Source organism: Chlorocebus sabaeus, chromosome 2, assembly GCF_047675955.1.
Source record: "Chlorocebus sabaeus isolate Y175 chromosome 2, mChlSab1.0.hap1, whole genome shotgun sequence".
Taxonomy (NCBI): Eukaryota; Metazoa; Chordata; class Mammalia; order Primates; family Cercopithecidae; genus Chlorocebus; species Chlorocebus sabaeus.
The window spans coordinates 96,978,314-97,004,685 of record NC_132905.1 but is presented as its reverse complement, the minus strand read 5'-3'; the positions used below and the strand labels follow the sequence as shown (position 1 = coordinate 97,004,685).

The 26,372-nt window shown below is 47.1% G+C and overlaps 1 protein-coding gene across 5 annotated transcripts in view; it reads right to left on the bottom strand.

The window, feature by feature from the left end:
- Positions 1–26,372, bottom strand: part of PKNOX1 (PBX/knotted 1 homeobox 1) — a 70,945-nt gene that overhangs the window by 4,163 nt on the left and 40,410 nt on the right. For 2 of the 5 annotated variants that reach the window (XM_037984859.2, XM_073010822.1), the window contains exons 3-12: positions 25,188–25,315; positions 23,678–23,849; positions 22,320–22,520; positions 21,755–21,829; positions 20,679–20,849; positions 17,226–17,325; positions 15,686–15,783; positions 12,462–12,590; positions 8,129–8,205; positions 3,204–3,376 (exon numbers count right to left, since the gene is read on the bottom strand). In XM_037984859.2, the coding sequence (XP_037840787.1) occupies positions 3,204–3,376; positions 8,129–8,205; positions 12,462–12,590; positions 15,686–15,783; positions 17,226–17,325; positions 20,679–20,849; positions 21,755–21,829; positions 22,320–22,520; positions 23,678–23,849; positions 25,188–25,315 (1,324 nt within the window). The remainder of the gene's footprint in view (positions 1–3,203; positions 3,377–8,128; positions 8,206–12,461; positions 12,591–15,685; positions 15,784–17,225; positions 17,326–20,678; positions 20,850–21,754; positions 21,830–22,319; positions 22,521–23,677; positions 23,850–25,187; positions 25,316–26,372) is intronic. The other 3 variants (XM_037984863.2, XM_037984864.2, XM_037984865.2) reach the window with 3 other exon arrangements.

Sequence of the window (26,372 nt, the reverse complement as noted above, 5' to 3'; positions counted from 1 at the left end):
CGCTTAGCTCATAAGGCCTTGGCCTAAGAACAGCCTCAGTGGAGATCAGGACTATACAGAACACAGATTCATGGAGCAAAAAGTACTGTAGTAACAAAAAACCCAAAAACACCGAAGAAAGACACAAGAAGAATATAGTGGAGAAACAAAGTAAAGAGGAGAAGACAGGAAGAGGAAGGAAGATTCGTGTGAGAGAAGAGAAACCTTGTCACATGCCAGAGCCTGTTGTAAAACCTAACAGCAGAAGATGGAAACGGCCCAAATATCCACAAGCAAGGCCCAAATTAAAAACACTCAACAATGGAGAGGACGGGCCCAGTGGCTCACAACTGTAATCCCAGCACTGAAGGAGGATCCCTTGAGCCCAGGAGTTCCAGACCAGCCGGCCTGGACAACATAGGCAGATCCTATCTCTACAAAAAATTTAAAAATTAGCTGGACATGGTGGTGCATGCCTGTAGTCCTAGCTATTCAGGAGGCTGAGGCGGGAGGATCACTTGAGCCCAGGAGGTTCAGGCTGCAGTGAACCAAGCTTGCCCCACTGCACTCCAACCTGGGTGACAGAGCAAGACCCTGTCTCAAAAAAATAAAACAAAACATTGAACAGTGGAATGCTATGGTGCTACTAAACAATACAGTGGACCAACATTTACTCATCTGTAAAACTCTGTGAGACGTATTAATAAGTAATGAATGAAAGTAGAGACAGTGTTATGTGATATGCTAACATCTGGGTAAAATTTTAAAAGAGGCCCAGGAGCAGTGGCTCACGCCTGTAATCCCAGCACTTTGGGAGGCCAAGGTGGGTGGATCATGAGGTCAGGAGTTTGAGACCAGCCTGGCCAATATGGTGAAACCCCGTCTCTACGAAAGACACAAAAATTAGCTGGGTGTAGTGGTGTGTGCCTGTAGTCCCAGCTACTCGGGAGGCTGAGGCAGGAGAATTGCTTGAACCCAGGAAGCGGAAGTTGCAGTGAGCTGAGATTGCACCGCTGCACTCCAGCCTGGCGACAGACAGAGACTGTCAAAAAAAAAAAAAAAAAAAATTTTAAAAAGATACACTTTCATTCATTCATGTCTGTGCATACAATATCATATCATGTATGCACTGGAGCTTGTACAGGAAACTGGTAACAATGGTTGTCCCTGGAGAAGTAGAAGCCAGGATGGAAGAGAGATTTACTTTTCACTGAATGTTCTTGTTTGAATGTCTTTCCTCAATAGATAGGTATTGCCTTTTCTGACAGAGGGAGACAGAGAAAGAGAGAGAAAGAAACAGAGTAACTTTCTAGCTGTACATTCTTTAAAGAGAAGACCACCACACATCCAAACCTAAAGGATGCAGTCACAGCAGTACTTGAGGACACTCTGGTTTAAATGCATATAACACAACTCAAGAAAGGCTAAATGGAGACAAAATAAGTGTGATTCACAGCCCATCCTAACCAGGGGGCCAGCACCCCCCGCGCAAAATCACCTGCGCATTCAGTGGAGAACCCATCAGCGCCTGCCACAGGGAACTGACTTGAGGTCGAGGGAAGAACCGTCTGAAAAGACCACAGAGAACAGAGCCCAGCGTTCACACAGGTAGCCTGGAAAACTCCTTGTCTTCAGGCACTGGACGGAGAACTCAGGAAGGTCTGGCCTCAGCTGGGATAATCTGCGCTAGCCTGACCACTGCTGGGGACCACCCACAAGGATCACACTGCTCCCAAGTGACCTAACTGCACTTCAGAGCAAAGCTCAAGAAGACTTACGGGAATACAAAAACATCCAGCACCTCAAAAGGTCAAATTCCCAATGCCTGACATCCAGTGAGATGACTAGGCATGAAAAGAGGCAGGAAAACCTGTCATAAGGAGGAAAATCAATCAGCTGAAACTGACCCAGAGCTGACAGATGTTAGAATTCGCAGAGAAGGACATCAAAACAGTGGCAGCAACTGTATTCTGTGTGTTCAAAACTTAAGTAGACTCATGAAAGACAGGAAAGACTCAAACAGAACTTCTGGAAACATGAAAACTACAAGGTCTAAGATGAAAACCACGCTGGATGGGATGAGCGTAAGATGAAGCCATACAGAAGAAAAGATTAGTGCAGCGGAAGGAGAGTCACAGAAATCACCACCCAAAATTAAACACAGAGAATCTAACAAACTGGAAGGAACATGAGGAACTGTGTGAAACTTTTCACCACCTAATACACAGGCACTGAAGTCCCTACAAAGGGCTGCAGGAGGAAGGTGAGAAAATATGGTTGAAGAAATAATGGCCCCAAACTTTCCTAACTGAATAAGGTTCTATCGCTGCCAGAAAAAAGAAAGAGGAGGAAATACCACCATTTACATATACTTAAAAACCCATGCACACAGGCCGGGCGCGGTGGCTCATGCCTGTAATCCCAGCACTTTGGGAGGCCGAGGCAGGCAGATCACAAGGTCAGGAGATCGAGACCATCCTGGCCAACATGGTGAAACCCCGTCTCTACTAAAATACAAAAAATTAGCCAGGCGTGGTGGTGGGCACCTATAGTCCCAGCTACTCGGGAGGCTGAGGTAGAAGAATGGCGGGAACCTGGTAGGCAGAGGTTGCAGTGAGCCGAGATTACGTCACTGAACTCCAGCCTGGGCGACAGAGTGAGACTCTGTCTCAAAAAAAAAAAAACAAAAAAAAAAAAACACACATGCACACAAAACCATCAGAAATAGGAAGACCTCACGCGAACAGACAGATGCCTATAAAACACATCAGAATGGCTGCCTGTGTCAGGGGATGGAGGGCAGAGGCCACAGGGAATAAGCAAAAACAAGAGAAGGCCATGGAGGATGAAGAGAAAGAAGACACATGGTGAGAACGGGGTAAGTCCCTCCTCCACTCCTGGAGTTGGAGGGAAAAGGAGAGCAAACACAGAAGCAAAGGAGAAGATCCACTGTCCGTGACTGTGTCTTGGAGGCAGAATTAATGATTTCTTATCTCTATCATGTGTTTTACATTCTCTACTACTGGTGCTCCTAACTCTCACTGAGAGCTCCCATGCACCCAGAATGCAGCTTCCTCATGTTTTAGTTGCAGAGAAAGAGAACCACATGTACTTTCCTTCACCGCGTGACCTGAGGCTCAGAGCTAACAGGCCCAATCCAGGCCTCTTGTTCAAAATCCCCACCCCACGGTCCACCATGTCTGGCCTTGGCCGGCCACCCATACCTTCTGACATGGTGAGCTCGCTTGGCGGTGGCTGTGCGACTCCTGATGCAATGGAGTCAGGCCAAAACCTCTGAACTGGCCGGTTCTGAGCTGTCTTTTTCTTTGTTTTGGGGGTCTCTGAACAACTTGAATCCAACATTGGCTGAAGAATTCGTCTTCTGGCATTGATGAACCTGGGGTCGACAAAGAGAAGCTTCCATGAAAACAGACTTCGTAAAGACCCTATACAGGATTAACAAATCCCAACAAACACGCTGCTCTATGAACCACGCTACAAAGAATAACTCACGTTCTCCACTATAAGAACTACTTAAGAGGACTCAACACTATTCCAAATTATCTAAATGCCCAGAAACACACAGCCTGTTGTTTTAAAAATCATGTAAATAAGGACCAACTCGTCCATGGCACTTTTTTTTTTTTTTTGCCTTAACTCCTTTAGCGCGTGTTTGTGAACTAGATACTATAACAACATAGATGATACTGTTGAATTTGTGAATCTGACACTATTTTCCCTAAGGAAGAAAAATGTTAAAGAAGCAAGACTTTCTGTAGTGTCATCATGCCTGAGATGATCGGGCAGTCTGCACTCGTCTGGATGTCACCAGATCACCAACGTGGCAGAGCCTCTGGGTGGCAACATGTCTGAGCCATCAGGGAATGGGACTGCCACCTCCTCTTGTTTCACCACAAAGCATGATCTAAGGCAAGAGCTGCATCTTTTCAAAAACTATTCCCAGTTTTGATGAGCTGTTTCTTAGATGACTGAAGGCGTAAGTCATCCAGTGGCCCTAGACACGTGGCTAGCACGGCACATATGCACCAGCAGTGATGAAATCCCCAAGAGACGTTAGCGGCTCTGTCAAACTAGGAACTCACACCTGTGATAAGACCCCACAGAGAACGAGACCAGTAACAATCACAGGTTGGCAAGGCAGGATGGACACTGTTTTTGTTTTTTTGAGATGGAGTCTCTCCCTGTTGCACAGGCTGGAGTGCAGCGGCACGATCTCAGCTCACTGCAACCTCCACCTCCCGGGTTCAAGCGATTCTCCTGCCTCAGCCTCCCGAGTAGCTGGGACTACAGGCGCACACCACCACGCCCAGCTAATTTTTGTACTTTTAGTAGACAGGAGGTTTCACCATGTTGGCCAGGATGGTCTCGATCTCTTGACCTTGTGATCTGCCCACCCTGGTCTCCCAAAGTGCTGGGATTACAGGCGTGAGCCACCGCATCCGGCCCAACAGTCACAGGTTGGCAAGGCAGGGCAGACATTGTTTCATATCAAATGGGTATGACAGCAATCTCAAAATACATTAAGATTAAGGGCTGCTGTCTTCAGTTCCCATTCTTATGCTCTGAGCTGTCGCCTTTAAATCTGAGAAAGTGCACGGAGACGCAAATTCCCAGGCCAGCTCTTCTTCCTGCAGTGACTGGAGGACAAAGATAGCGACCCAGACATGCGTTCTGCTGCACCTGCCACCCTATGCCACCGACTGGGCCACTTTGCTACCAAAGAAGCTGCAATGGAAAGAAACGGAAAGAAAAACAACATCCGTCCCATGAAAGTGCCTGTGAAACCAGAACCCGTCCAGATTCATCCATTACCCCAACCTAATGCAGAAGCGGCAATACCAACCATGCTTAAGGCCTCATTTCTGTCTTCTTTGTTCAGTAACACGAGTGATAAAGCAGTTGACCTCCTGTTAGAGTCACACATTGCTCATCTAGTAAAAGCCAGACTTCGCTGTCTGGATAGCTGAGTAGCCACGTTCACAGTATCAGGGAAATAAAAGCATTACTTTTAGACTCAGATTCTACTCTGGTGTGTCATTGTGACAACTTCTCTCTTTTTTTAGTGCCCCCCTCTGCAAAACAACAGAACTAGAACTGGATCAGCTCTAACGTTGCTTAATTTTAAAAGTCCAAGGTTTTAAAATATCTACAATCATATTAGGACACGGTCTAATAATAATGAAGCAGATTGGATCCCACCATGCTTCATTTAGAGGAACCTGGTGATCCCTGCAGCACAAGCTCCACGGCCACCCACAGCCCCAACAAGACCTGGGAGGGAAGGCCCCACTGCTATTGGAATGTGTTGTTTTTTTTGTTTTTTTTTTTTGTTTTTTTGAGATGGAGTCTCACCCTGTTGCCCAGGCTGGAGTGCAATGGTGCGATCTTGGCTCACTGCAACCTCCACCTCCCAGGTTCAAGCCATTCTCCTACCTCAGCCTCCTGAGTAGCTGGGATTATAGGTGCATGCCACCACACCCAGCTAATTTTTCTATTTTTAGTAGAGCCAAGGTTTCACCATGTTGGTCAGGCTGGTCTCGAATTCCTTACCTCATGATGTGCCTGCCTCGGCCTCCCAAAGTGCTGGGATTATAGGTGTAAGCCACTGTGCCTGGCCTGTAATGTGTTTTTATTTATTTTTATTTATTTATTTATTTTTGAGATGGAGTCTCGCTCTGTCGCCTAGGTTGGAGTGCAGTGGCGTGATCTCGGCTCACTGCAAGCTCCACCTCCCGGGTTCACGCCATTCTCCTGCCTCAGCCTCCCGAGTAGCTGGGACTACAGGCGCCCACAACCACACCCAGCTAATTTTTTGTATTTTTAATAGAGACGGGGTTTCACTGTGTTAGCCAGTATGGTCTCGATCTCCTGACCTCATGATCCGCCCTCGGCCTCCCAAAGTGCTGGGATTACAGGCGTGAGCCACCGCGCCTGGCCTGTAATGTGTTTTTAAATCCTTCTTATTCAAAGCTGCTACCAGCAGAGGCATGAGCTAATGATGGGTGTGTACATCTCACTCCAAGATGTAATGTTTGTAAATATAAAAGAAAAGAAAGTCACAAAAAGTAAAAATAGCTACAAATATTAAAGAGTTCAGAAATTTAGAATTTTTAAAAGTTATATTATTAAACTGTTATTAATACTAAAAATTAAAAGTTTATACTAAACCTAGATAAGACAATTTGTTAATGCAACATAGTAGCAAGTCAGGGAACACCGGAAATCATGAACAAAGGAAAGCGGGAGGGTGCTGAGCAGTGACTGGGCACCAGCACATCCAGAGAAGCATCCCTCCCCCTTCAGCCCACCCACCACGGATGTGCCCCAGCCAAAGCAAGTGGTTTCCACATAGACTCCAGGAAAACAGCCAAGAACACGAGCAGTAGGTAACAACCATCGCAGCAACAACATACTCAGAATCTTTAAATTTTTGTTAATATTCTATTTAAAAGATTTAACAGGAAATAACGCAAATAGTATAGTCTGTCGTGACTCCCCAAATCTAAAAGAATGGCAAGAATGCAGGATCATGGAAGTGCTTATGCAACCCCGAGGCACACCTCCTGCACACACGACTGTTACGCACCCCCGAGGCACACCTCCTGCACACACGACTGTTACGCACCCCCGAGGCACACCTCCTGCACACACGACTGTTACGCACCCCCGAGGCACACCTCCTGCACACACGACTGTTACGCACCCCCGAGGCACACCTCCTGCATACACGACTGTTACGCACCCCCGAGGCACACCTCCTGCACACACAACTGCACAAAGACAAGACTTTCTTGCTGGAACTTCAACAAGTTCACATTTTAGCACAGTTAAGATAAAGATAATAATGTTTACACCTGGAAGAATTTGTGCTTTCTTCTTTTATGCATGCCAGTTTTATTAAGCTGAAATTGTTTCCTACATCTAAACAATAAGTAAATTTAAAAAATGAGACAAGTGACTAATAACCAAAATGGAAGACCACCCCCCACTTCGGTGCCACTTAGGAACACGGGCTCGCGGCCACAGTCTAAGTGTCCACAGCAATGTTTGACAGCAGGACTAGAAGGGGACGTTTTATGAAATGTCCTCCTGGGCGTTTCTCTCCTAGGAATGGCTCCCAGCCTCTACCATGGAGCAGGACCTCCACAAGAAAAAGCAGCAGAGGGTCCCCCCATGGGGCAGGACCTCTTACTTTTGGCCTCCCACCATCCCAAGGCTCATCCACTAACAACACATCACAGTTCTGTTATACCTTTTTTCTTCTTCCTTTTTGTGGAGAATGAGGTCTCGCTATATTGCCCAGGCAGGTCTCGAACTCCTGGTCTCAAGCTATCTCCCTCCTCTGCCTCCCCGAGAGCTGAGATTACAGGCGTGAGCCACCGCACCTGGCCTCACATCACCGTTTTGTATGAGTGTGGGGCTCCGGGACAGTAGCACCCTAGAGAAATAGTTTTTTTTTTTTTTTTTTTTTTTTTTTTTTTAAGACGGAGTCTTGCTCTGTTGCCCAGGCTGGAGTGCAGCTGCTCCATCTCAGCTCACTGCAAGGTCCACCTCCTGGGTTCACACTATTCTCCTGCCTCAGCCTCCCAAGTAGCTGGGACTACAGGCGCCCATCACCACGCCTAGCTAATTTTTTGTATTTTTAGTAGAGACGGGGTTTCACTGTGTTAGCCAGGATGGTCTTGATCTCCTGACCTTGTGATCTGCCTGCCTCGGCCTCCCAAAGTGCTGGGATTACAGGTGTGAGCTATCGCGCCTGACCAAAAAACAGCTCTAAAGAGGCAGGCAGGATGCAGTCCATAATGAGGTATTGATATGAAAACTTCGGTTGAATCTGGTTTATTCCTAAGTCTCCTGCTCCCATTGCCCATTAAAAGAACTCATATTTTTAGTCGGGTGCAGTGACTTACACCCATGATCCCAGGATTTTGAGAGGCTAGGGTGGGAGGATCACTTGAGGCCAGGAGTTTGAGACCAGCCTGGGCAACACAGCAAGACCTGTCTCAGTTGGGAAAAAAGAAAACGAGGGATCTCCTATTTTCAGCAAGATTCACTATATATTGGTGCCAGGATTTCCAAGTGCTCTACCGTGCTGACAGGCATGATTTCGGGAAGCAGGGCACCTTACCAGTTGTTGACTTGGAGTAGTGTCAAATTTGTCTGAGCAGCAATCTGTTTTTTCTCATCCTCTGTTGGGTAGGGATGCTGAAAATAAAAAGGAGGGTTACCACGGCCTTCGAGTTTACAAAGGAAATCAAGATGATCTAGGCAAAATGTGAGCATTACATAATCATCAGAAAATAATGGTAACATCAACAGTGCTTCTAGCCAAAACCTAACTGGAGTCTCACAGAACAAAGTGTTTCTCCTAGTACTGGGAATGTCCTAGTGCCTCAGTGACTGGTTAGTGCACAGGTCAAGGTGGGCCGCCCCCATGTCTAGGTTCAGCGCTTGGCCGCCCCCATGTCTAATGGTTCAGCGGTGACGATAACAGCAGTGACATCACCAGGAGCAGCTATGCAGTCCAGCAGTGAGTCTACGCCAGGCTTGATACAATCTACAGACTTTGTATCAACTTTTTTTTTTTTTTTTTTTTTTGAGACGGAGTCTTGCTCTGTCGCCCAGGCTGGAGTACAGTGGCCGGATCTCAGCTCACTGCAAGCTCCGCCTCCCGGGTTTATGCCATTCTCCTGCCTCAGCCTCCGGAGTAGCTGGGACTACAGGCGCCCGCCACCTCGCCCGGCTAGTTTTTTTTGTATTTTTAGTAGAGACGGGGTTTCACCGTGTTAGCCAGGATGGTCTCGATCTCCTGACCTCGTGATCCGCCCGTCTCGGCCTCCCAAAGTGCTGGGATTACAGGCTTGAGCCACCGCGCCCGGCCTGTATCAACTTTATTGAACTTTAACTTATGAACAATAAACTACATCCATGTAAAGAGGATGGATGGATGGATTCTGGCCCAGGAGCCTCTGCCACAAGCAACACACAGCACATTTCAATTACCTTGTCCATTCTATAACAATTCACTGATTCCTCAGAAGCACCTGCTGAGATGGTCACTGTCACTGTCTTTATTTTACAGAAGAGGAGACTGAGGCACGAAGTGTTTACAAACTGCCCCCATGTTTGTAAAACGGGTGGAGTAGGAAATGGCCAGGCAGGCTGGGGGACACGTTTCCATCATGGGTACCACAAGAATCAACTGACACTGGGATGAGCTGATGCCATCGACGGCTTTCCTGGGATGAGATCTCTGCTGGATTCACCTGTGCTGTAAGGAACTGAGCCCAGGGCTGGCACCAGGAGTGCCCGCTATGCTATTCTTTTATGTATGATTGAAACATTTCACATACAAAAAATCCAACCAGAGGGCTGGGCAGGGTGCCTCATGCTGTAATCTCAGCACTTTGGGAGGCCAAGGCAGGTGGATCACTTGAGGTCAGGAGTTTGAGACCAGCCTGGCCAATATGGTGAAACCCCATCTCTACTAAAAATACAAAAAATGAGCTGGGTGTGGAGGCGGGTGCCTGTATGCCCAGCTACTTGGGAGGCTGAGGCAGGAGAATTGCTTGAACCTGGGAGGCGGAGGCTGTAGTGAGCTGAGATCACCCCACTGCACTCCAGCCTGGACAACAAGAGCAAAACTCCATCTAAAAAAAAAAAAAATCTGGCCGGGTGCAGTGGCTCACGCCTGTAATCCCAGTATTTTGGGAGGCCAAGGTGGGTATATCACGAAGTCAGGAGATCAAGACCATCCTGGCTAACATGGTGAAACTGCGTCTCTACCAAAAATACAAAAAATTAGCCGGGGCTGGTGGTACGCACCTGTAGTCCCAGCTACTTGGGAGGCTGAGGCAGCAGAATTGCTTGAACCCAGGAAACAGAGGTTGCAGTGAGCCGAGATCGCGCCACAGCACTCCAGCCTGGGAGTGCAGGAAAAAAAAAAAAAAAAAAAATCCAACCAGAACTAAATAGCAAAACTCACAGAAGTACCAACCGTAAATGATTTCTAGCTATGCTAATTTCTCCAAGATTGATGACTGTCTATATGTGGAAACCAACGCGACATTTACTCTAAAACCTGAATGCACTAAAGTCCCTGATTTTGGATCAACAGGGACCCAGGAGAATGAACGGCACCAACTGAGTCAGCAGAGGGAGTTTACTCGGCTTTGATGTGAAAGGGACGCTGAGTGTGGTGTGGAGACACCCCTGCTTATCGCAGGGGGATGGAGCAGCCTCGGATGTGCCTCAGCAGTGATGCGCTTGTTTCCTCAAACTAACTGGCAGTGTGACTCAACTTGACTCCATCAATGAGCGTGTGGCTCTGAGCTCAAGGTCATGGAAACAGAAATACTGTTCTCCCCCTTTAAAAAGCTCATAAAATCGAAAGAGAGCAGGAAACACCAGCACACAAGCAGAAAACACCGAACGGCCAGAGATGCTGCCCCAGAGTGTGCGGGAAGCACAGGGGGACAGCGCTGCCAAGAAACGAGGGCAAGGAGGGACTGAGGACTTTTCTTTTCTTTTTTTTTTTTTTTTTTTTTTTTTTGAGATGGAGTCTCGCTCTGTCGCCCAGGCTGGAGTGCAGTGGCGCAATCTCGGCTCACTGCAAGCTCCGCCTCCCGGGTTCACGCCATTCTCCTGCCTCAGCCTCCCGAGTAGCTGGGACTACAGGCGCCCGCCCCCACGCCCGGCTAGTTTTTTTCTATTTTTAGTAGAGACGGGGTTTCACCATGGTCTCGATCTCCTGACCTTGTGATCCGCCCGCCTCGGCCTCCCAAAGTGCTGGGATTACAGGCGTGAGCCACCGCGCCCGGCTAGGACTTTTCTTCCTCACGGGAAGAAAAGCAGCATCTTCACTGGACATGATGAGCGGGTTTATTGTTTCAGAAATTATTAAAACATTCAAGGAAAGCTGAAAGGAGAGTACTCACCCAATCCCACCACTTGGTGTTGTTCTATGATTATAGTATACATATACCGATTGGCTGTAATAATCACGGTGTGTAAATATAGCGACATGCTGCCTTGTGACTTCCTATCCTTCACAAAACCTCCCGACTGCTTAGAGCCCTCATTCCTTATGTTAACTATCCGTGTGATACTCCATCAAACCGGTACGTCCTCATCTACATAGCCAACCCGCTTTCCATTATTATACTGAACAACACTAACATTCTTACACAAATCTTTCCGTTTTCTTGTGACTGATCTCTTTGGGCCAATTTCTCAGAGCAGCCCAGCTGCTCACAGGTGGCACTTCTTTCTCCTGACATGTGCTGCTCGCTACCTTACGTCCATGGAAGCAGCTCGGTGGAGACCAAGAGGCCAGGGCAGGCAAGCGGAAGAGGCACAGCCAAGGCTCCTGCCAGGCCTTCCGCCCAGGAGAGGGCCCTTCCCCTCCCAGGACCACTCAGTAACACCACCTGTCAGTTTCGAGCCCTCAGGCCAGTCACTCCCATGGACCCCTTCCTCAACCGAGGAGCCTGAGGCAGCCAGAGAAAAGTGGGCCACGAGATGGCCAGATGGCCATGGGCTCAGGGGCATGGTCAGGGGAGGGTAAGGACAGGGTGCTGAGGAGAAACAGGCCTCAGCCCCAGTGGAGGTGCCCTGGAGAGGAGACAGCAGGAGGGAAGGGCAGATGCGGCGCAGAAGGCCGAGGAGGAGGAGGCTGAGAAGATGGGCGGATATGGCCACAGTCCCACACCAATCAGCGGTGACAGCGGGAGAGAAGGGCGAACACTTACGGCCAAGCCAAACTGGCGTCTGCCTTCCTGCCTCGGCCTCCCTGTGCTTGCCCCAGGAGAGCCCCACCTGCTCTCTTCTGCCCTGGATCAGCAGGCTGGCAGCAATGGTGACACACAGCCTGCGGAGCAGGTCCCCCCAAGCAACTCAGCAAGCAGGCCCACCACCGCACTTCCTCAGATGTCCTGGGGACAGGGAGAACCCGCGGCCATGCCCCGGCGGGGGAAGCCGGGTGCACATGCGCTGGGTAAACCGATGCTCCCCGTGGGACAGACTCGCTTCCAGCAAAAGGCACCCACCCGGTGGCCCGCCTGTAGGTGCACCTGGCACTGAGATGTCTCTAACCAGTCTCGGCTTCCTTGTCAACCCCACACACAGAAACACAGCAACTTCCCTGGCTGCAGCCCCAGAACACCGCTTCTCTGGCCACTTTTCTGGCTCACCTGATCCCATCGTCCTTCGTGGTGGGCTGTCTCACACGCACGTGCACAGCTCACATGCGCCCGGGTGCTCCTTCACGGTGGCCCTGGCTGCCCTTCAAGTCTCCTGCAGCAGTGCCACAGGCTCCCCCCATTATGGGCATGCCACGAAGTCCTGAAAGTCAGGCCTTTGACTTTCTGAGCCCAGAGAAGTAACCCTTTTCCATGACACATAAGCCAGAGAGCAAGTGTCGCAGAGGGCTGCAAGGCAAGGGCCGGCCCAGCCGTCCTTACCCCGATGTGCTGGAAGAGCCAGGACCGCATCACGTTCGTGGCGTGCTTCGGCAGGACGCCCCTCTTGTTCTTAGATGAACCATCATCTTGATGCAAGATGCTGAGATCTTGGTTTAACTGTAACTGAAGCTTTTAAACAGTTGAAAAATAACATTAGAAAGCATAGGAAATTCTCACATATCGAAGTACTAACAACTGCAGGTGGAGAAAACAGCCAAGGATCGGACAGGGAAAGGACTAGTAGTCAAGGCCCATGCACGGGACCCTGTGTGGACTGATGTTTCAGGACGTGGTTCCCTCCACATTACCGGGCTTTTCTTTTTTTTTTTTTGAGACAGGACCTTGCTCTGTCGCTCAGGCTGGAGTGCAGTGGTGCAGTCATGGCTCATGCAGCCTTGAACTCCTGGGCTCAAGTGATTTTTCCAGCTCAGCCTCCTGGGTAGCTGGGACCAGACTCACATGTCACCACACCCATCTAATTTCTTCTACTTTTTGTAGAGGCAGGGTCTCGCCCTGTTGCCCAGGCTGGTACGTGATAAGTCTTTGCACTAGTGACTTGGCTCTGCAGAGGCCTCTCAGGCAGGGAGGCTCAGAGCCTATCCTCTGCAGGCAGGAATGCCATGCTCCTCTCACCCACCACCTGTTCCCACCTGTGTCTCCTGCAGTGAGGTCAGTGAGAACATGTGACTTCCTAGCCGAAAAGGGATGTCAAGAACCAATGAGAACGAACAGGGACACCAGAAAATCCAACTCTCAAGAGTAGGACACGCCAGGGGAGCAGAAGGGAAAGAAACAGAAACAGCACAACGGCGGAAAGAGGGGCCACAGAACAGGAGGCCACAGGCTGACTCCTTGTTCCAAATGCCTCTGCAGGCACTGGAGATACGGACCTTCCCTCCTGTCACCCAGGAAAGAGTAGGCTACTCTGCCAACTCGATTTTAAAAGAAAAAGATGTGAATGGCATTTCTTTGTTAAATTCTTTCTCACAAAACACGAGAGAAGATCTGCTCGTTACAAGGCCGTGCTCCAGGCCCTGGCACGGCCTCCCTCACATGTCATCTCCCTCCCCAGGTGCCTGCTGAGATGACGCTGCCACTGTGCACTGCACAGACCAGGGAAGGAAGAAGGCAAAATCACTCCGTAGGGTCCGCAGCATGGATAGGTCAGCCTATTTAAGAACTCACATATAAACCTAACTTCAGTCCGGGCATGGTGGCTCACACCTGTAATCCCGGCACTTTGGGAGGCCAAGGCAGGAGGACTATTTGAGCCCAGGAGTTCAAGACCAGCCTGGGCAACATAGGGAGACCTTGTCTTTACAAAAATATTTAAAAATTAACTGGGCAAGGTGGCACATGCCTGTAGTCCCCGCTACTCAGGAGGTGGAGGCGGGAGGACTGCTTGAGCCTGGGAGGTCAAGGCTGCAGTTTGTGCCACTGTACTCCAGCCTGGGTAACAGAGCGAGACCTTGTCTCTTGGAAAAAAAAAAAAAAAGGAAAAAAGAACAGAGAGATACCCACATAAAAAAAAAAAAAAAAAAAATCAGAGCACCTGCAAAAAAAGAGAAGCCTGTAAAAGATAAGAAAAACACAAAAGATTGGAAAAAACAACACCAACCTTCTTGAGAGCTGGGTGCGGCAGCTCACACCTGTAATCCCAGCACTTTGGGAGGCCGAGGCAGGCAGATTGCTTGAGCCCGGGATTTCGAGACCAGACTGGCCAACATGGTGAAACCCATTTCTACTAAAAATACAAATATTAGCTGGGCATAGTGACACACACACGTAATCCCAGCTACTCGGGAGGCTGAGACAGGAGAATCACTTGAATTTGGGAGGTAGCGGTTGCAGTGAGCCGAGATCACACCACTACACCCCAGCTTGGGCGACAGAGTGAGACTTCATCTCAGAAAAACAAAACACAAAAGTAATGCTTTCTCAATGTGGGGTAGAAAGGATTTTCAACCCGGAATTCTACAAGTAAACAGAGCATATCAAATATGAGATCAAAATAAACTCATTTTTAGGTTTGCAAATTCTCAAAAAAATGTGGGTTTTTTGTTTATTTTATTTTATTTTATTTGAGATGGAGTTTTGCTCTTGTTGCCCAGGCTGAAGTGCAGTGGCATGATTTTGGCTCGCTGCAACCTCCGCCTCCCAGGTCAAGCGATTCTCCTGCCTCAGCCTCTCGAGTAGCTGGGATTACAGACATGCACCCGACGTCCAGCTAATTTTTGCATTTTTAGTAGAGACAGGGTTTCACTACGTTGGACAAGCTGGTCTCAAGCTCCTAACCTCAAGAGATCCAACCATCTTGGCCTCCCAAAGTGCTGGGATTATAGGCGTGGGCCACCACACCCGGCCAGAATCAATGTTTTTTTATTTGTTTGTTTTGTTTTTTGAGATGGAGTCTCACTCTGTCGCCCAGGCAGGAGTGCAGTAGCACGATATCGGCTCACTGCAACCTCTGCTTCCTGGGTTCAAGCAATTCTCCTGCCTCAGCCTCCCAAGTAGCTGGGATTACAGGCATGCACCACTGCACCCAGCTAATTTTTGTATTTTTAGGGACAGGCTTTCACCATATTGACCAGGCTAGTCTCAAACTCCTGAGCTCGTGATCTGTCCGCCTTGGCCTCTCAAAGTACTGGGAATAAAGGCGTCACCGCGCCCAGCCCAGAATCAATGTTCTTAAAGTAAGAACTGATAACACACACCAAAGACAGGCAAGGTTCGGGAGCCACAGAGATCGCGTCACTGCGCTCCAGCCTGGGTGACAGAGAGGCCTGAAAGCCCGGGCCCGACGACACTGTCATGATGGAGGTGTGGGCCAGGCTCTCTGGTCTGAAAAGTTTGCCTGGCAGTTCTGCTGTGCCCTCTGTGGGGACCGCGGGGGAGCGTGTGCCTACAAGACCTCTGCCCCTGGTGGACGCACACATGATCCAACGCTAGCACTGGATAACTGGGGTGGGGGCAGGGGCCGGGGGGGGTGGTTATGAGTGACTTTTTTCCTGTTCCTTCAGAATTTTCTAAACTTTGCAAATTCTCTACAACGAGAGAGATAAGAGTACAAAGAAACAAAACACTGACATTCAGAGAAACCAGAAATTGCTACACAAGAGAAAGGCTCTTCAGGCAGAGGGAAGGGCTCATGCTTGTTCTACCTGTGCCCCTCCCTGTGTGGGCAGCACTCGCCCCCAAAGCCTTCCATAAAATGGCGCACGCACCTGGGAGTTCTGGATCCTAATTGTCCCGGGCGACAATGTCTGTGTGACCACTTGGCCTTGGGGAGTGACGACCGTGACAGGCTGATACACTGTGCCACCTCGAAAGGGAGAATAAAAATATGAGGCTGCTTTTAAGTCTCAATGATTTAAACCATTCTTCTTTTTTCTGTTTCTGTAGAGACAGGGATCTTGCTTTGTTGCCCAGGATGGTCTCTAACCCCTGGTCTCAACTCATCCTCTCGCCTTGGCCTCCCAAAGTGCTAGGATTACAGACGTGAGGCACTGTGACCAGCCCTCTTCTTGATATACTTACAAAAGGAATAAAATCCCTAGTTTGATGAGCTTTTTAATCATTTCAAATGATCAACAATCCTTTGCCAGTTGACTTGTCACTATAAAGTATCACAAACTCCCTGGGTGGGCTACTCGGGCACCTGCAGCAGTGGGTGGGCAGGTGGGTGAGCACTAGGTGCCCAGCAGCCCATACAGTCCGCCTCACACACCACCAACCGACCTGGGGTGTGAGGGCTCCCTTCCTTCTGCAAGCCTCTGTTTTCTACTTTTTCCTAAAATTAGCACATGTTAAGGATTTGGGCAAGGGTACTAAATAATAACTATTTTATTCTAGTTATATTTTTGGATAAATGGTGCTTTCTTTTTCCCACTGAGGTTTCCCTTTGTGCTATTATGTGAGGTCTTTGGTGTAAATTTCTACCCCTCCCTCCCTGCCATGTCCCATTTCCATGATGCTTTGTGTTTTCTTTTTTTTTTTTTTTTTTTTTTTTTTTTTGAGATGGAGTCTCGCTCTGTCGCCCAGGCTGGAGTGCAGTGGCCAGATCTCAGCTCACTGCAAGCTCCGCCTCCCGGGTTTACGCCATTCTCCTGCCTCAGCCTCCGGAGTAGCTGGGACTACAGGCGCCCGCCACCTCGCCCGGCTAGTTTTTTGTATTTTTAGTAGAGACGGGGTTTCACCGTGTTAGCCAGGATGGTCTCGATCTCCTGACCTCGTGATCCGCCCGTCTCGGCCTCCCACAGTGCTGGGATTACAGGCTTGAGCCACCGCGCCCGGCCAGATGCTTTGTGTTTTCAATGTTCTCTACGCACCAGGAAACTCTGGAGTCTGTCCCCTTCCTGTAACAGTTTTTGTTCTACAAGTAATACTAACGCTAAGACTGCATTTTTATTTGATTGTCATCAATTAATGATAAAACTTAAGATTTCCAGGGTGCTATTAAAAGCACAACAAAAAACTATGTTATTTGAAAATGACAACTGGTTTTTGGTGTTATTTTCAACTCCTATATAAAACCTTTTTTCTTTCCAATATATTTTTGGTAGAGAAATAAAGAAACATCATCTACATAAAATGTTTGTTATTGAGTATTAACAAGAAAGAGGCATTCAGAGACCTCTAGCTTCTAACATTGCTATATTAGAAAATGGCATTAACTTAAAATTATATTTATACTGTCAATCTAACACACAGGACCATTTTCTGCAAAACCTCATGGAGAGCATGTCCATTTTTCCGGCATCGTACCTGCCACGGTCGCCATGGCTACGTTTCCCTGCTGCAGCGCAGACGCCGGCACCACAATTCCTTGAGGGCTGATGGTGCCTGTAATGGCACTTTGAATCTGCTGCAAGTCAGAACACATACGTTGAAGGAATTACTAGAAAACGGAAAACCCATGTTTAGAACTTTAAAATAAGTAGCATAATGACACCATTAAAAAAGGAAGGAGAGGCTTGAGGGAAAGAACACCCTCAGATGACGTGGCTTCGGAACGCACACACCACACATGGAAAGCAAGAGATGCACCACGGTGTATTAAACACAACAAGCCAGCCTGCAACGTCAGCCTGCACTGTGGCTCCCAAAAGATTACCGTCATCTCACTGCCATATTCCACGTGCCTTACAGCCAGGAGGATGACGAGGAAGACCCTGCATTCTGATCACACACCTTTTTCAATAGACTTGGCTTGGTGGACTCTTGAGTGTTCCATGAACCAAGTTCTCCCTGACCGATAAGAACATTCAAGAGATTATAGCACAGGCCTGGGAGGCACTGGAAGTGAGCAGGGCTGAGGTATTCCAAGTTGTGCTGGGGAGTCAGCCTCTGGCACCCACCTTGACTCTTGACCCCAGCACAAGTGTCATCATGGCTTTCCCCGGTGCTCTTGCTTGTACAGTGCTTGGAACTGTGACCGGCCCACAGCAAGCTCCATGCAAATGTTCGTCCATGCGCCATGGAGGACTCCAGGCATCTGGAGTTAGATCCACATGGGCCACTTTATCCACTGACTGTGAAGCCTGGGTGGGCAGCTGGCAGGGGAGAGGAGCCTACAGTGCCGGGCCTGGCACAGTCACGTGCCCTGACACGTGAGCAGTTAAATAGCATAAAGGGAACACCACCCCAAGGCGTTGACTCTGTGGGCCACCACTGAGCAGAACGTGTGAGCTTAGCAGCTACGCTTAAAGCCTGCCACATTAACTGGGTTGTAATAAACATTAAGCTAGTCAAATCAATCATCCCAGCTCCCACCGTGAGATCTTAGAAAAACGGGAACATCACAAACCCAAAGCAGAAGAAAGGAAATAATAAAGATCAAAGTGAAATCAATGAAACTGAAAACAGAAAAACAACCGAAAAAAAAATCAATAAAACAAAATACTGTTCTTTGAAAATTACACAAACCTCTAGAAAGACAAAAAAAAAAGAGAGACACAAAAGACCAATATCAGAAATAAAACCAGGAGAGATCACTACAGACCCTGCTAACACCAAAAGGCTATGAAGAGAATACTAGACCAACTCTAAACTCCTAAATTTAACATCTTAGGTGAAATAGACCAATTCTCTTTATCAAAGATTTAAGAACTAACACCAGGTCTACATAATCTCCAGAAAAAATAAGAGGAGGGAATACTTCCCAATCCATTTTATGTAAGTTTATGTATCTTGATCCCAAAACGAAACACAGTATGAAAAATAAAACTATACACCAATATCCCTTATAAATATAGACAAAAATGCTGAACAAAATATTAGCCAAGAGAATTCAAGAATATATATGAAAAGAATTATGTGCCACGGCCAAGCTGAGTTTATTCCAAGAATAGAAGGCTTGTTCAATATTCAAAAAATCAATCCATGTAATGTCCATTATTAACAGGCTAAAGAAGAAAAATCACATAATCATATCAATCAATGCTGGAAAGCATTTAACAAAATTGAACAAAATAAAATCTCTCAGATAAAAAGCAATATAGGAGAACCTCCTCAACTTGATAAAGAGCATCTAGAAAAAAACCTGCAACCAACATCACCAACAGTGACTGACTGAAAGCTGTCCTAAGGCGGTAACAAGGCAAGAATGTCTGCTCTTGCCACTGTTATTCAAGATGGCACAGGCCAGGAAAAGAAATGCTTGGGTATAATTCTAAAAACACATGTACACAACTTATGTGTCAAAAACTACAAAACACTGATGAAAGAAATCAGAGTTGTCAATCAATGGAGAGACACGCCATAGCTGTGGATTGGAAGACTCAACACAGTAAAGATCTCAATTCTTCCCAGATTGATATACAGGTATAATGCAATTCCTATCAAAATCTCAGTAAGATTTTTTTGTAGCTCTAGATAAGAGCATTCTAAAATTTATGTGGACAGGCAAAGGAACCAGAATAGCTAAAACAATTTTGAAAAGGAATAACAGGGTGGGAGGAAACAATCTACACAGTTTTGAGACTTATTCTACACAAAAATCAACTCAAATGGATCACGGATTTAAATGTAAAATGTAAAACTATAAAACTTTTGAGGCCGGGCATGGTGGTTCACACTTGAGCCCAGGAGTTTGGGACCAGCCTGGACAACATAGAGACCTTGTCTCTAAAAACTTCTAGGAAAAACTTAAGATAAAATCTTTGGGACCTAGGATTAGACAAAGAGTTCTTAGACTTGACACCAAAAGAAAGATCCATAAAAGGAAAACCTCATAAATTGAACTTTATTAAAATTAAAAAGGTTGGCTCTGAAAAAGGCCTGTTAAGAGGATGAAAAAAAAAATACTTAGCTACTATAGACTTGGAGAAAACGTCTGCAAACCATATATCCAGCAGAGAACCAGTATCTACAATAAGCAAAGAACTCTAAACACTCAGAAGTTAAAAAAAAAAAAAAAAATTCCAATTAAAAAATGGGCAAAAGACATAAGCAGCAGACATCTTATCAAACAAAATACACAGAGGGCATTATAATGTTCAACATCATTAGTCATCAGGGAAATGAAAATTAAAACCACAAAGAAATATTAATATCACTACGGATCATCAGAATGGCTAAAACACAATAGTGCTTCCTCACAGATGAACCTTACAGGCATTCTGCACCATGAAACAAGCAAAGGACCCAGAAGGACGAACACTGTATGATTCCGCTTAACATGAGAGACCCGGAGTAGTGGAATTCACAGAGACAGACAGCAGAATGGTGGGTGCCAGGGGCTAGGGGAGGGGGATCCGGAATGAGTGTTTAATAGGGTCAGAGTTTGCGTTTGAGAAGCTGAGAAAGTTCTGGAGATGGATAGTGTTGACGGCTGCCCAACAATGTGAATAAACTTAACACCATTGAACTGTACATTTTAAAATAGCTAAGATGGTAAATTTTATATTATGTATATTTTACATAATTTTTTTAAAAGAAAAAATAAAATATTTTAAGAAGAAATAAAAGAAAGAAATGAAATGGAGTTGTACCTTCCATAAACGTGGGACCAGTGGCCCAGTATGCAGACTGAGGACTCACTTCACACCCTGAGGGAGTTCATTCCCAAACCAGGCTAGGGTCAGAGACCTAGAGGGTCCTTCTTGTAGAAAGTCATTAAAATGACCCAGTGAATTCTGAAAGAGCTGGTGGTCTCAGGACTCAAGGCACATGTTCACAGTGGCAGAGAGGGAAAGCGAGACCCCCAAACATAAGTACCTGGGACTGCACCGGTGAGTACGGGCTTCCAGGCTCTCCACTCAATAGAGTTTCACTGTTCATTTTCGTTTTTAGACAAGCAATGTATCGACTGCAGAAATCTTTGCAGAGTTCGTTAACCTTTTCCAGCTCAAGAAGATGAATGCGCAAAACCTGGATTGCTTTTACCATCTAGAGCAGAGAAAATGAAGACTTTCAGAGAAAAAGGTAGCATTACTGTAAGTTATCATGATCCTACATACCAGTTCTTAGTTATTAGATGGAACCATCTCTACTGCCAATAACCAAAGTGGAATAACATCAGAAATCCTCTAAACTGATGAGTTGTTCCAGTGCCACTGCCCTGGGCTTTGGTATCTGGCTGCATCTGGTGTGCAGGGAAGACAAAGGCGCATGGTGGTGACCTCAGCGCATCCCAGTGCTAGGTGTGTGCGCTGTGAGCCGAAGCCTAGCCCTTCCACTGACTCGCTCTGTGGCAGGCAGGACAAGTGACTCACCCTCATCTACTTCTGTTTCTGCATCCACAAAGAGGGACACATCCATACTCACCCTCGGTGGTGCCACATTTTCATTAAGTTCCATTTTGGTGTCAAGTCTAAGAACTCTTTGCCTAGTCCTAGATCCTCAAGATTTTCTCTTGTGATTTTTCTAAAAGTTATATCATTTTTTTTGTTTTTGTTTTTGTTTTGAGACAGAGTTTCACTCTTGTTGCCCAGGCTGGAGGCTGGAGTGCAATGGTGCGATCTCAGCTCACTACAACCTCCGCCTCCTGGATTCAAGTGATTCTCCTGCCTCAGCCTCCTGAGTAGCTGGAATTACAGGCATGCACCACCACGCCCGGCTAATTTTTGTATTTTTAGTAGAGAAGGGGTTTCACCATGTTGGTCAGGCTGTTCACGAACTCCTGACCTCAGGTGATCCACCTGCCTCGGCCTCCCAAAGTGCTGGGATTACAGGTGTGAGCCGCCGAGCCTGGCCTAAGTTGTATAGTTTTATCTTAAGTAACTACATTCTGGGGTAATTTGTCCCACAGCAATAGATAACTAATACAATAATGCAGTCATTATCATAAGTACCCGTTGCCTATGAATCAGCAACTCCGAAGCCCATGTCCTTCTCCAGTAAATCTGGTGGTAGTAATTCACAGGTATCTATGCAGTGAATAAATGAATCAATTAACAAAAATGATGGAGTGTCAAGCTCTGCTAGGTCCTGTGCTAAACACTCACCGGTCAGGAGAACCTTGGTCCCTGCCAGCCTGGTGAGGTGCAGAGGACACCTGTGCTCTGCTCACTGGGCCAAGCCAGGTGTGGGCCAAAGGGAAGATGGATGCAGACCACAGACTCAGGGGTGGAGAGAGCATCGGATCCTCACCCCCAAAGAGCGTGCACTGTTAGTCTCATCTCAGAGAGGAGGAGACAGATCCAAGTCAGATAACTCACCCACAAAATCTATTTGGTGGTAAGCATTGAGTATATAATCAGAATTTTCTTAAAAACTAAGACCTCCGCAATTTATTCAGGAAAAATTAGTTTTCCAAAAACCTTTTCTGTTGAAGGCCCTAACCAGGGTTTTGATATGGGACCAAGCTGGCTCGAAGGGAATCCAGTGAAGGTTCCCTGATGCCGGACCTTTATGTACCCAGCTCTGAGAAGCAAACACGGTGGTTACGCTCTGGCAGGAGAGCAGACCCAGAGAGTGTGGCCTGCCCAGACCAAGCTGGCAGCGCTGCACGGGTGCCTCAGGCGCAGCTCGCTCAGAGCGATCCAGTGATGACGGAACCAAGGAGTTCTCCATTGCCTCCGGAGGGCACAGAAAATGCTGGATCTTGGAGCCCTGGCCCTGGGAGGAAGGCACCACAAATCACTGTCAACCTCGAGACAGAGCTGTCTTGGAGAATACAGCTCAAGTCTGTGTCCATGTCCATGATAAACCAAGGACAGACGCAGGTCACAGACATGTTGCCCGAACACCCCAGCCCCACGGACCTTTACAAACGCTGTGCAGAGAGAACCGAATCCCCGTGTCCATCTGGCATGGCGACTCAAATTATTTGATTTGATTTTTTTTTTTTTTTTGAGTCTCACTCTGTCACCCAGGCTGGGGTGCAGTGGTCTCGGCTCACTGCACCCTCTGCCTCCTGGGTTCAAGTGCTTCTCCTGCCTCAGCCTCCTGAGTAACTGGGACTATAGGCGTGTGCCACCACGCCCAGCTAATTTTGTATTTTTAGTAGGGACGGGGATTTGCCATGTTGACCAAGCTGGTCTCAAACTCCTGACCTTGTGATCCACCCATTTCTGCCTCCCAAAGTGCTAGGATTACAAGTGTGAGCCACCCCACCCGGCCTGTTTTATTTGATTTTTTTTTTTTTTTTTGAGATAGAGTCTCGCTCTGTCGCCCAGGATGGAGTGTAGTGGCGTGTAGTGGCGCGATCTCGGCTCACTGCAAGCTCTGCCTCCCAGGTTCATGCCATTCTCCTGCCTCAGCCTCCTGAGTAGCTGGGACTACAGGTGTCCACCACCATGCCCGGCTAATTTTTTGAATTTTTAGTAGAGTCAGGGTTTCACCGTGTTAGCCAGGATGGTCTCGATCTCCTGACTTCGTGATCTGCCCGCCTCGGCCTCCCAAAGTGCTGGGATTACAGGCATGAGCCACCGCGCCCAGTCTTTATTTGATTTTTAAAGGAAAGGGTAGGTTTGGCCTTGGGAGGTCAAGGAGGGAGGATTGCTTGAGGCCAGGAGTTTGAGGCCCTCCTGGGGAACACAGTAAGATGTGTCTACACAAATAAAATAAATTAAAAATAAAAACTAAATAAATGATACCTAGAGAAGGCTGGAAGACAGGCATATCCACATTACACACACCATAAAAATTAGTTATTTTAGAGTTGTATGAGTCTCTCCTTTAGCAGAACTACAAGCAGTCTACAGTTCTACTTAGAAGCCTAAAATTTCATAAACATATTTCACATTTTGAAAAATAAAATTTATTTCACTTACCAAATTGTCAGTTTCTGGATCTTCACAAAAGAAAGGTTTCCCTTCCTTCTCTTGCTTCCTTACAAAATTTTCGATATCTACATCAAAACTGGCAGAAGTTGTGCCTTCGGAGCCCTGTGTAGATTGTTCACATTTTTCAAACAACAAAGCTAATAATGGAAATAGTGGATGCCTGAGGAGAAAAGAAAAAAAGAATCCATTTACGTTCTACATCTCCATGAGAATGTCTTTGCATGTACGCCTGCACTATTTCACCTAACACCTCTGCTGGTTGAAAATTCACATGCCACACAGTTCACCCATTTAAAGTATGCAATTCAACGGTTTTTAGAGTTGCACAGCCATTGCCACCATCAACTTTAGAACATTTCCATCATCCCTGCAAAGAAACCCTGTATCTAACAGCAGTCATTCTCCATTGTTTCCCAAACCCCAGCCGACTAGAACCTACTTGCTATCTCTATACGTTTGCCTCTTCTAGACATTTCGTATGAATGGGAATCTTATAACGTGTGACCGTAGTGTCTGGCTTGTTTCCCTCAGCATAATGCATAATGTGTCCAAGGCTCACCAGGGTTGTAACAGGTATCAGTCCTTTTTTTTTTTTTTTTTGAGACGGAGTCTCGCTCTGTGGTCCAAGCTGAAGTGCAGTGGCCGTATGTCGGGTCACTACAACCTCTGCCTCCCGGGTTTAAGCGATTCTTCTACTACTTAGCCCCTCAAGTAGCTGGGACTACGGGCACCTGCCATGACGCCTGGCTAATTTGTTTTATTTTTTGAGACAGAGTTTCGCTCTTGTTGCCCAGGCTGGAGTGCAATGGCGTGATCTCAGTTCACCACAACTTCCGCCTCCTGGGTTCGAGTGATTCTCCTGCCACAGCCTAGAATTGATTTCTTAATATTGTATTGATGAATTTAACCTCTAAGTTCGTGAAGGATACTGGCCTGTATTTTCCTGGTATTGTCTTTGGTCTTAGTGTCAGAGTGATGTCAATAAATTTATAGATTTATATTCTAAAACGTTTTTAGGTATTAGAAATAACATCCTTGTGTGTGTATGTGTGAGACAGAGTTTCATTCTTGTTGCCCAGGCTGGAGTGAAATGGCACAATCTTAGCTCACTGCAACCTCCGCCTCCCCGGTTCAAGCGATTCTCCTGCCTCAGCCTCCCGAGTAGCTGGGACTACAGGCATATGTCATCATGTCTGGCTAATTTTTGTGTTTTTAGTAGAGACGGGGTTTCACCATGTTGGCCAGGCTGCTCTCAAACTCTTAACCTCAAGTGATCCGCCGGCCTCAGCCTCCCAAAGTGCTGGGATTACAGGCATGAGCCACCATGCCTGGCCAGAAATAACATCTCAATCTGAGACAATTTTCAGCCGAGCAGTTATCACATCATCATGGCACCTCACAACTCTGCCTCGCTACTAGTTCTAGTGTTCCTTTTAACAAACTTGTCAACGCTCCTCACTCCTCTGAGTGCCCCCACAGCCGGCACCCCCGGCACTACCTATAAATGGCCTGCTTGTCCACATCCATTGGGGTCTGAGACTCCACAGGGGGAGGGCTCACTCCTTCTGCATCGGGTTCAGAGCAGTTTGGATCTTGTTCTGTCTTTAACTCTGTTACTACTTGCATCTGCAAAAGGAGGAAAACAATTCTTATTAGCAAACACAAACCACTACTAGGTATTCCATGCTGCAACAGGAATGCAGTCGGAGTGGGGAATTGCCAGACAGCGGTATGACTGCAATCATATGTAAGGAATACTACCAACAAAACAGCTTTGAATTTAACGGGCTTTAAAACAGATAAAGGTAAAATTTCCAAACTGCTTAAGAACTGAAATAACCAATGTCTGTGAAATGTTCATGATTTTTTTTTTTTTTGAGACAGAGTCTCGCGCTGTCGCCCAGGCTGGAGTGCGGTGGCGGGATCTCAGCTCACTGCAACCTCCGCCTCCCGGGTTCACGCCATTCTCCTGCCTCAGCCTCCCGAGTCGCAGGGACTACAGGCGCCCGCCACTTCGCCCGGCTAGTTTTTGTATTTTTTAGTAGAGACGGGGTTTCACCATGTTAGCCAGGATGGTCTCGATGTCCTGACCTCGTGATCCGCCCGTCTCGGCCTCCCAAAGTGCAGGGATTACAGGCTTGAGCCACCGCGCCCGGCCCATGATTTTAAAATAACACTGGCGATGCCCTACTGAAGAGAACAGCGCACATGCAATCTTCCTCCTCTGTCTACTGCTATATCTCCTAATATGTAGTAATATTGCAGTCAGAGAAGCATAAACAAATAGTCCAAGGTCTTCTTACCATGTCACAGACACAACCTAACCCCATACGCTACATATTTGTGGCAGGGCTGAACTTCTCCCATATCTACCCTCAAACCTCAGCAATACATAGCCATAAAAATGTCATTGCATTCAGAAAGGAAAAGGCCAGCTGTGTTTACTTAAAGCCTTAAAAGATATTACCATTTAAACTGCTTTAAATAAGCGATGTCTTTGTCATTTAGGGAAAAAATATGTAAATCACTAAAAAAGAAATCAGTTTACAAAAACAAAATGTTGCGACAGTAAACTTCTAGTTATCCATGAGCAGATTAGACTGTCCTGACCTCAGCTTCCTCAGGACCAGGACGGGCCATCTCTCCCTCAGTGGATTTGGCCATGCTTCTGTTCCTTGAGGAA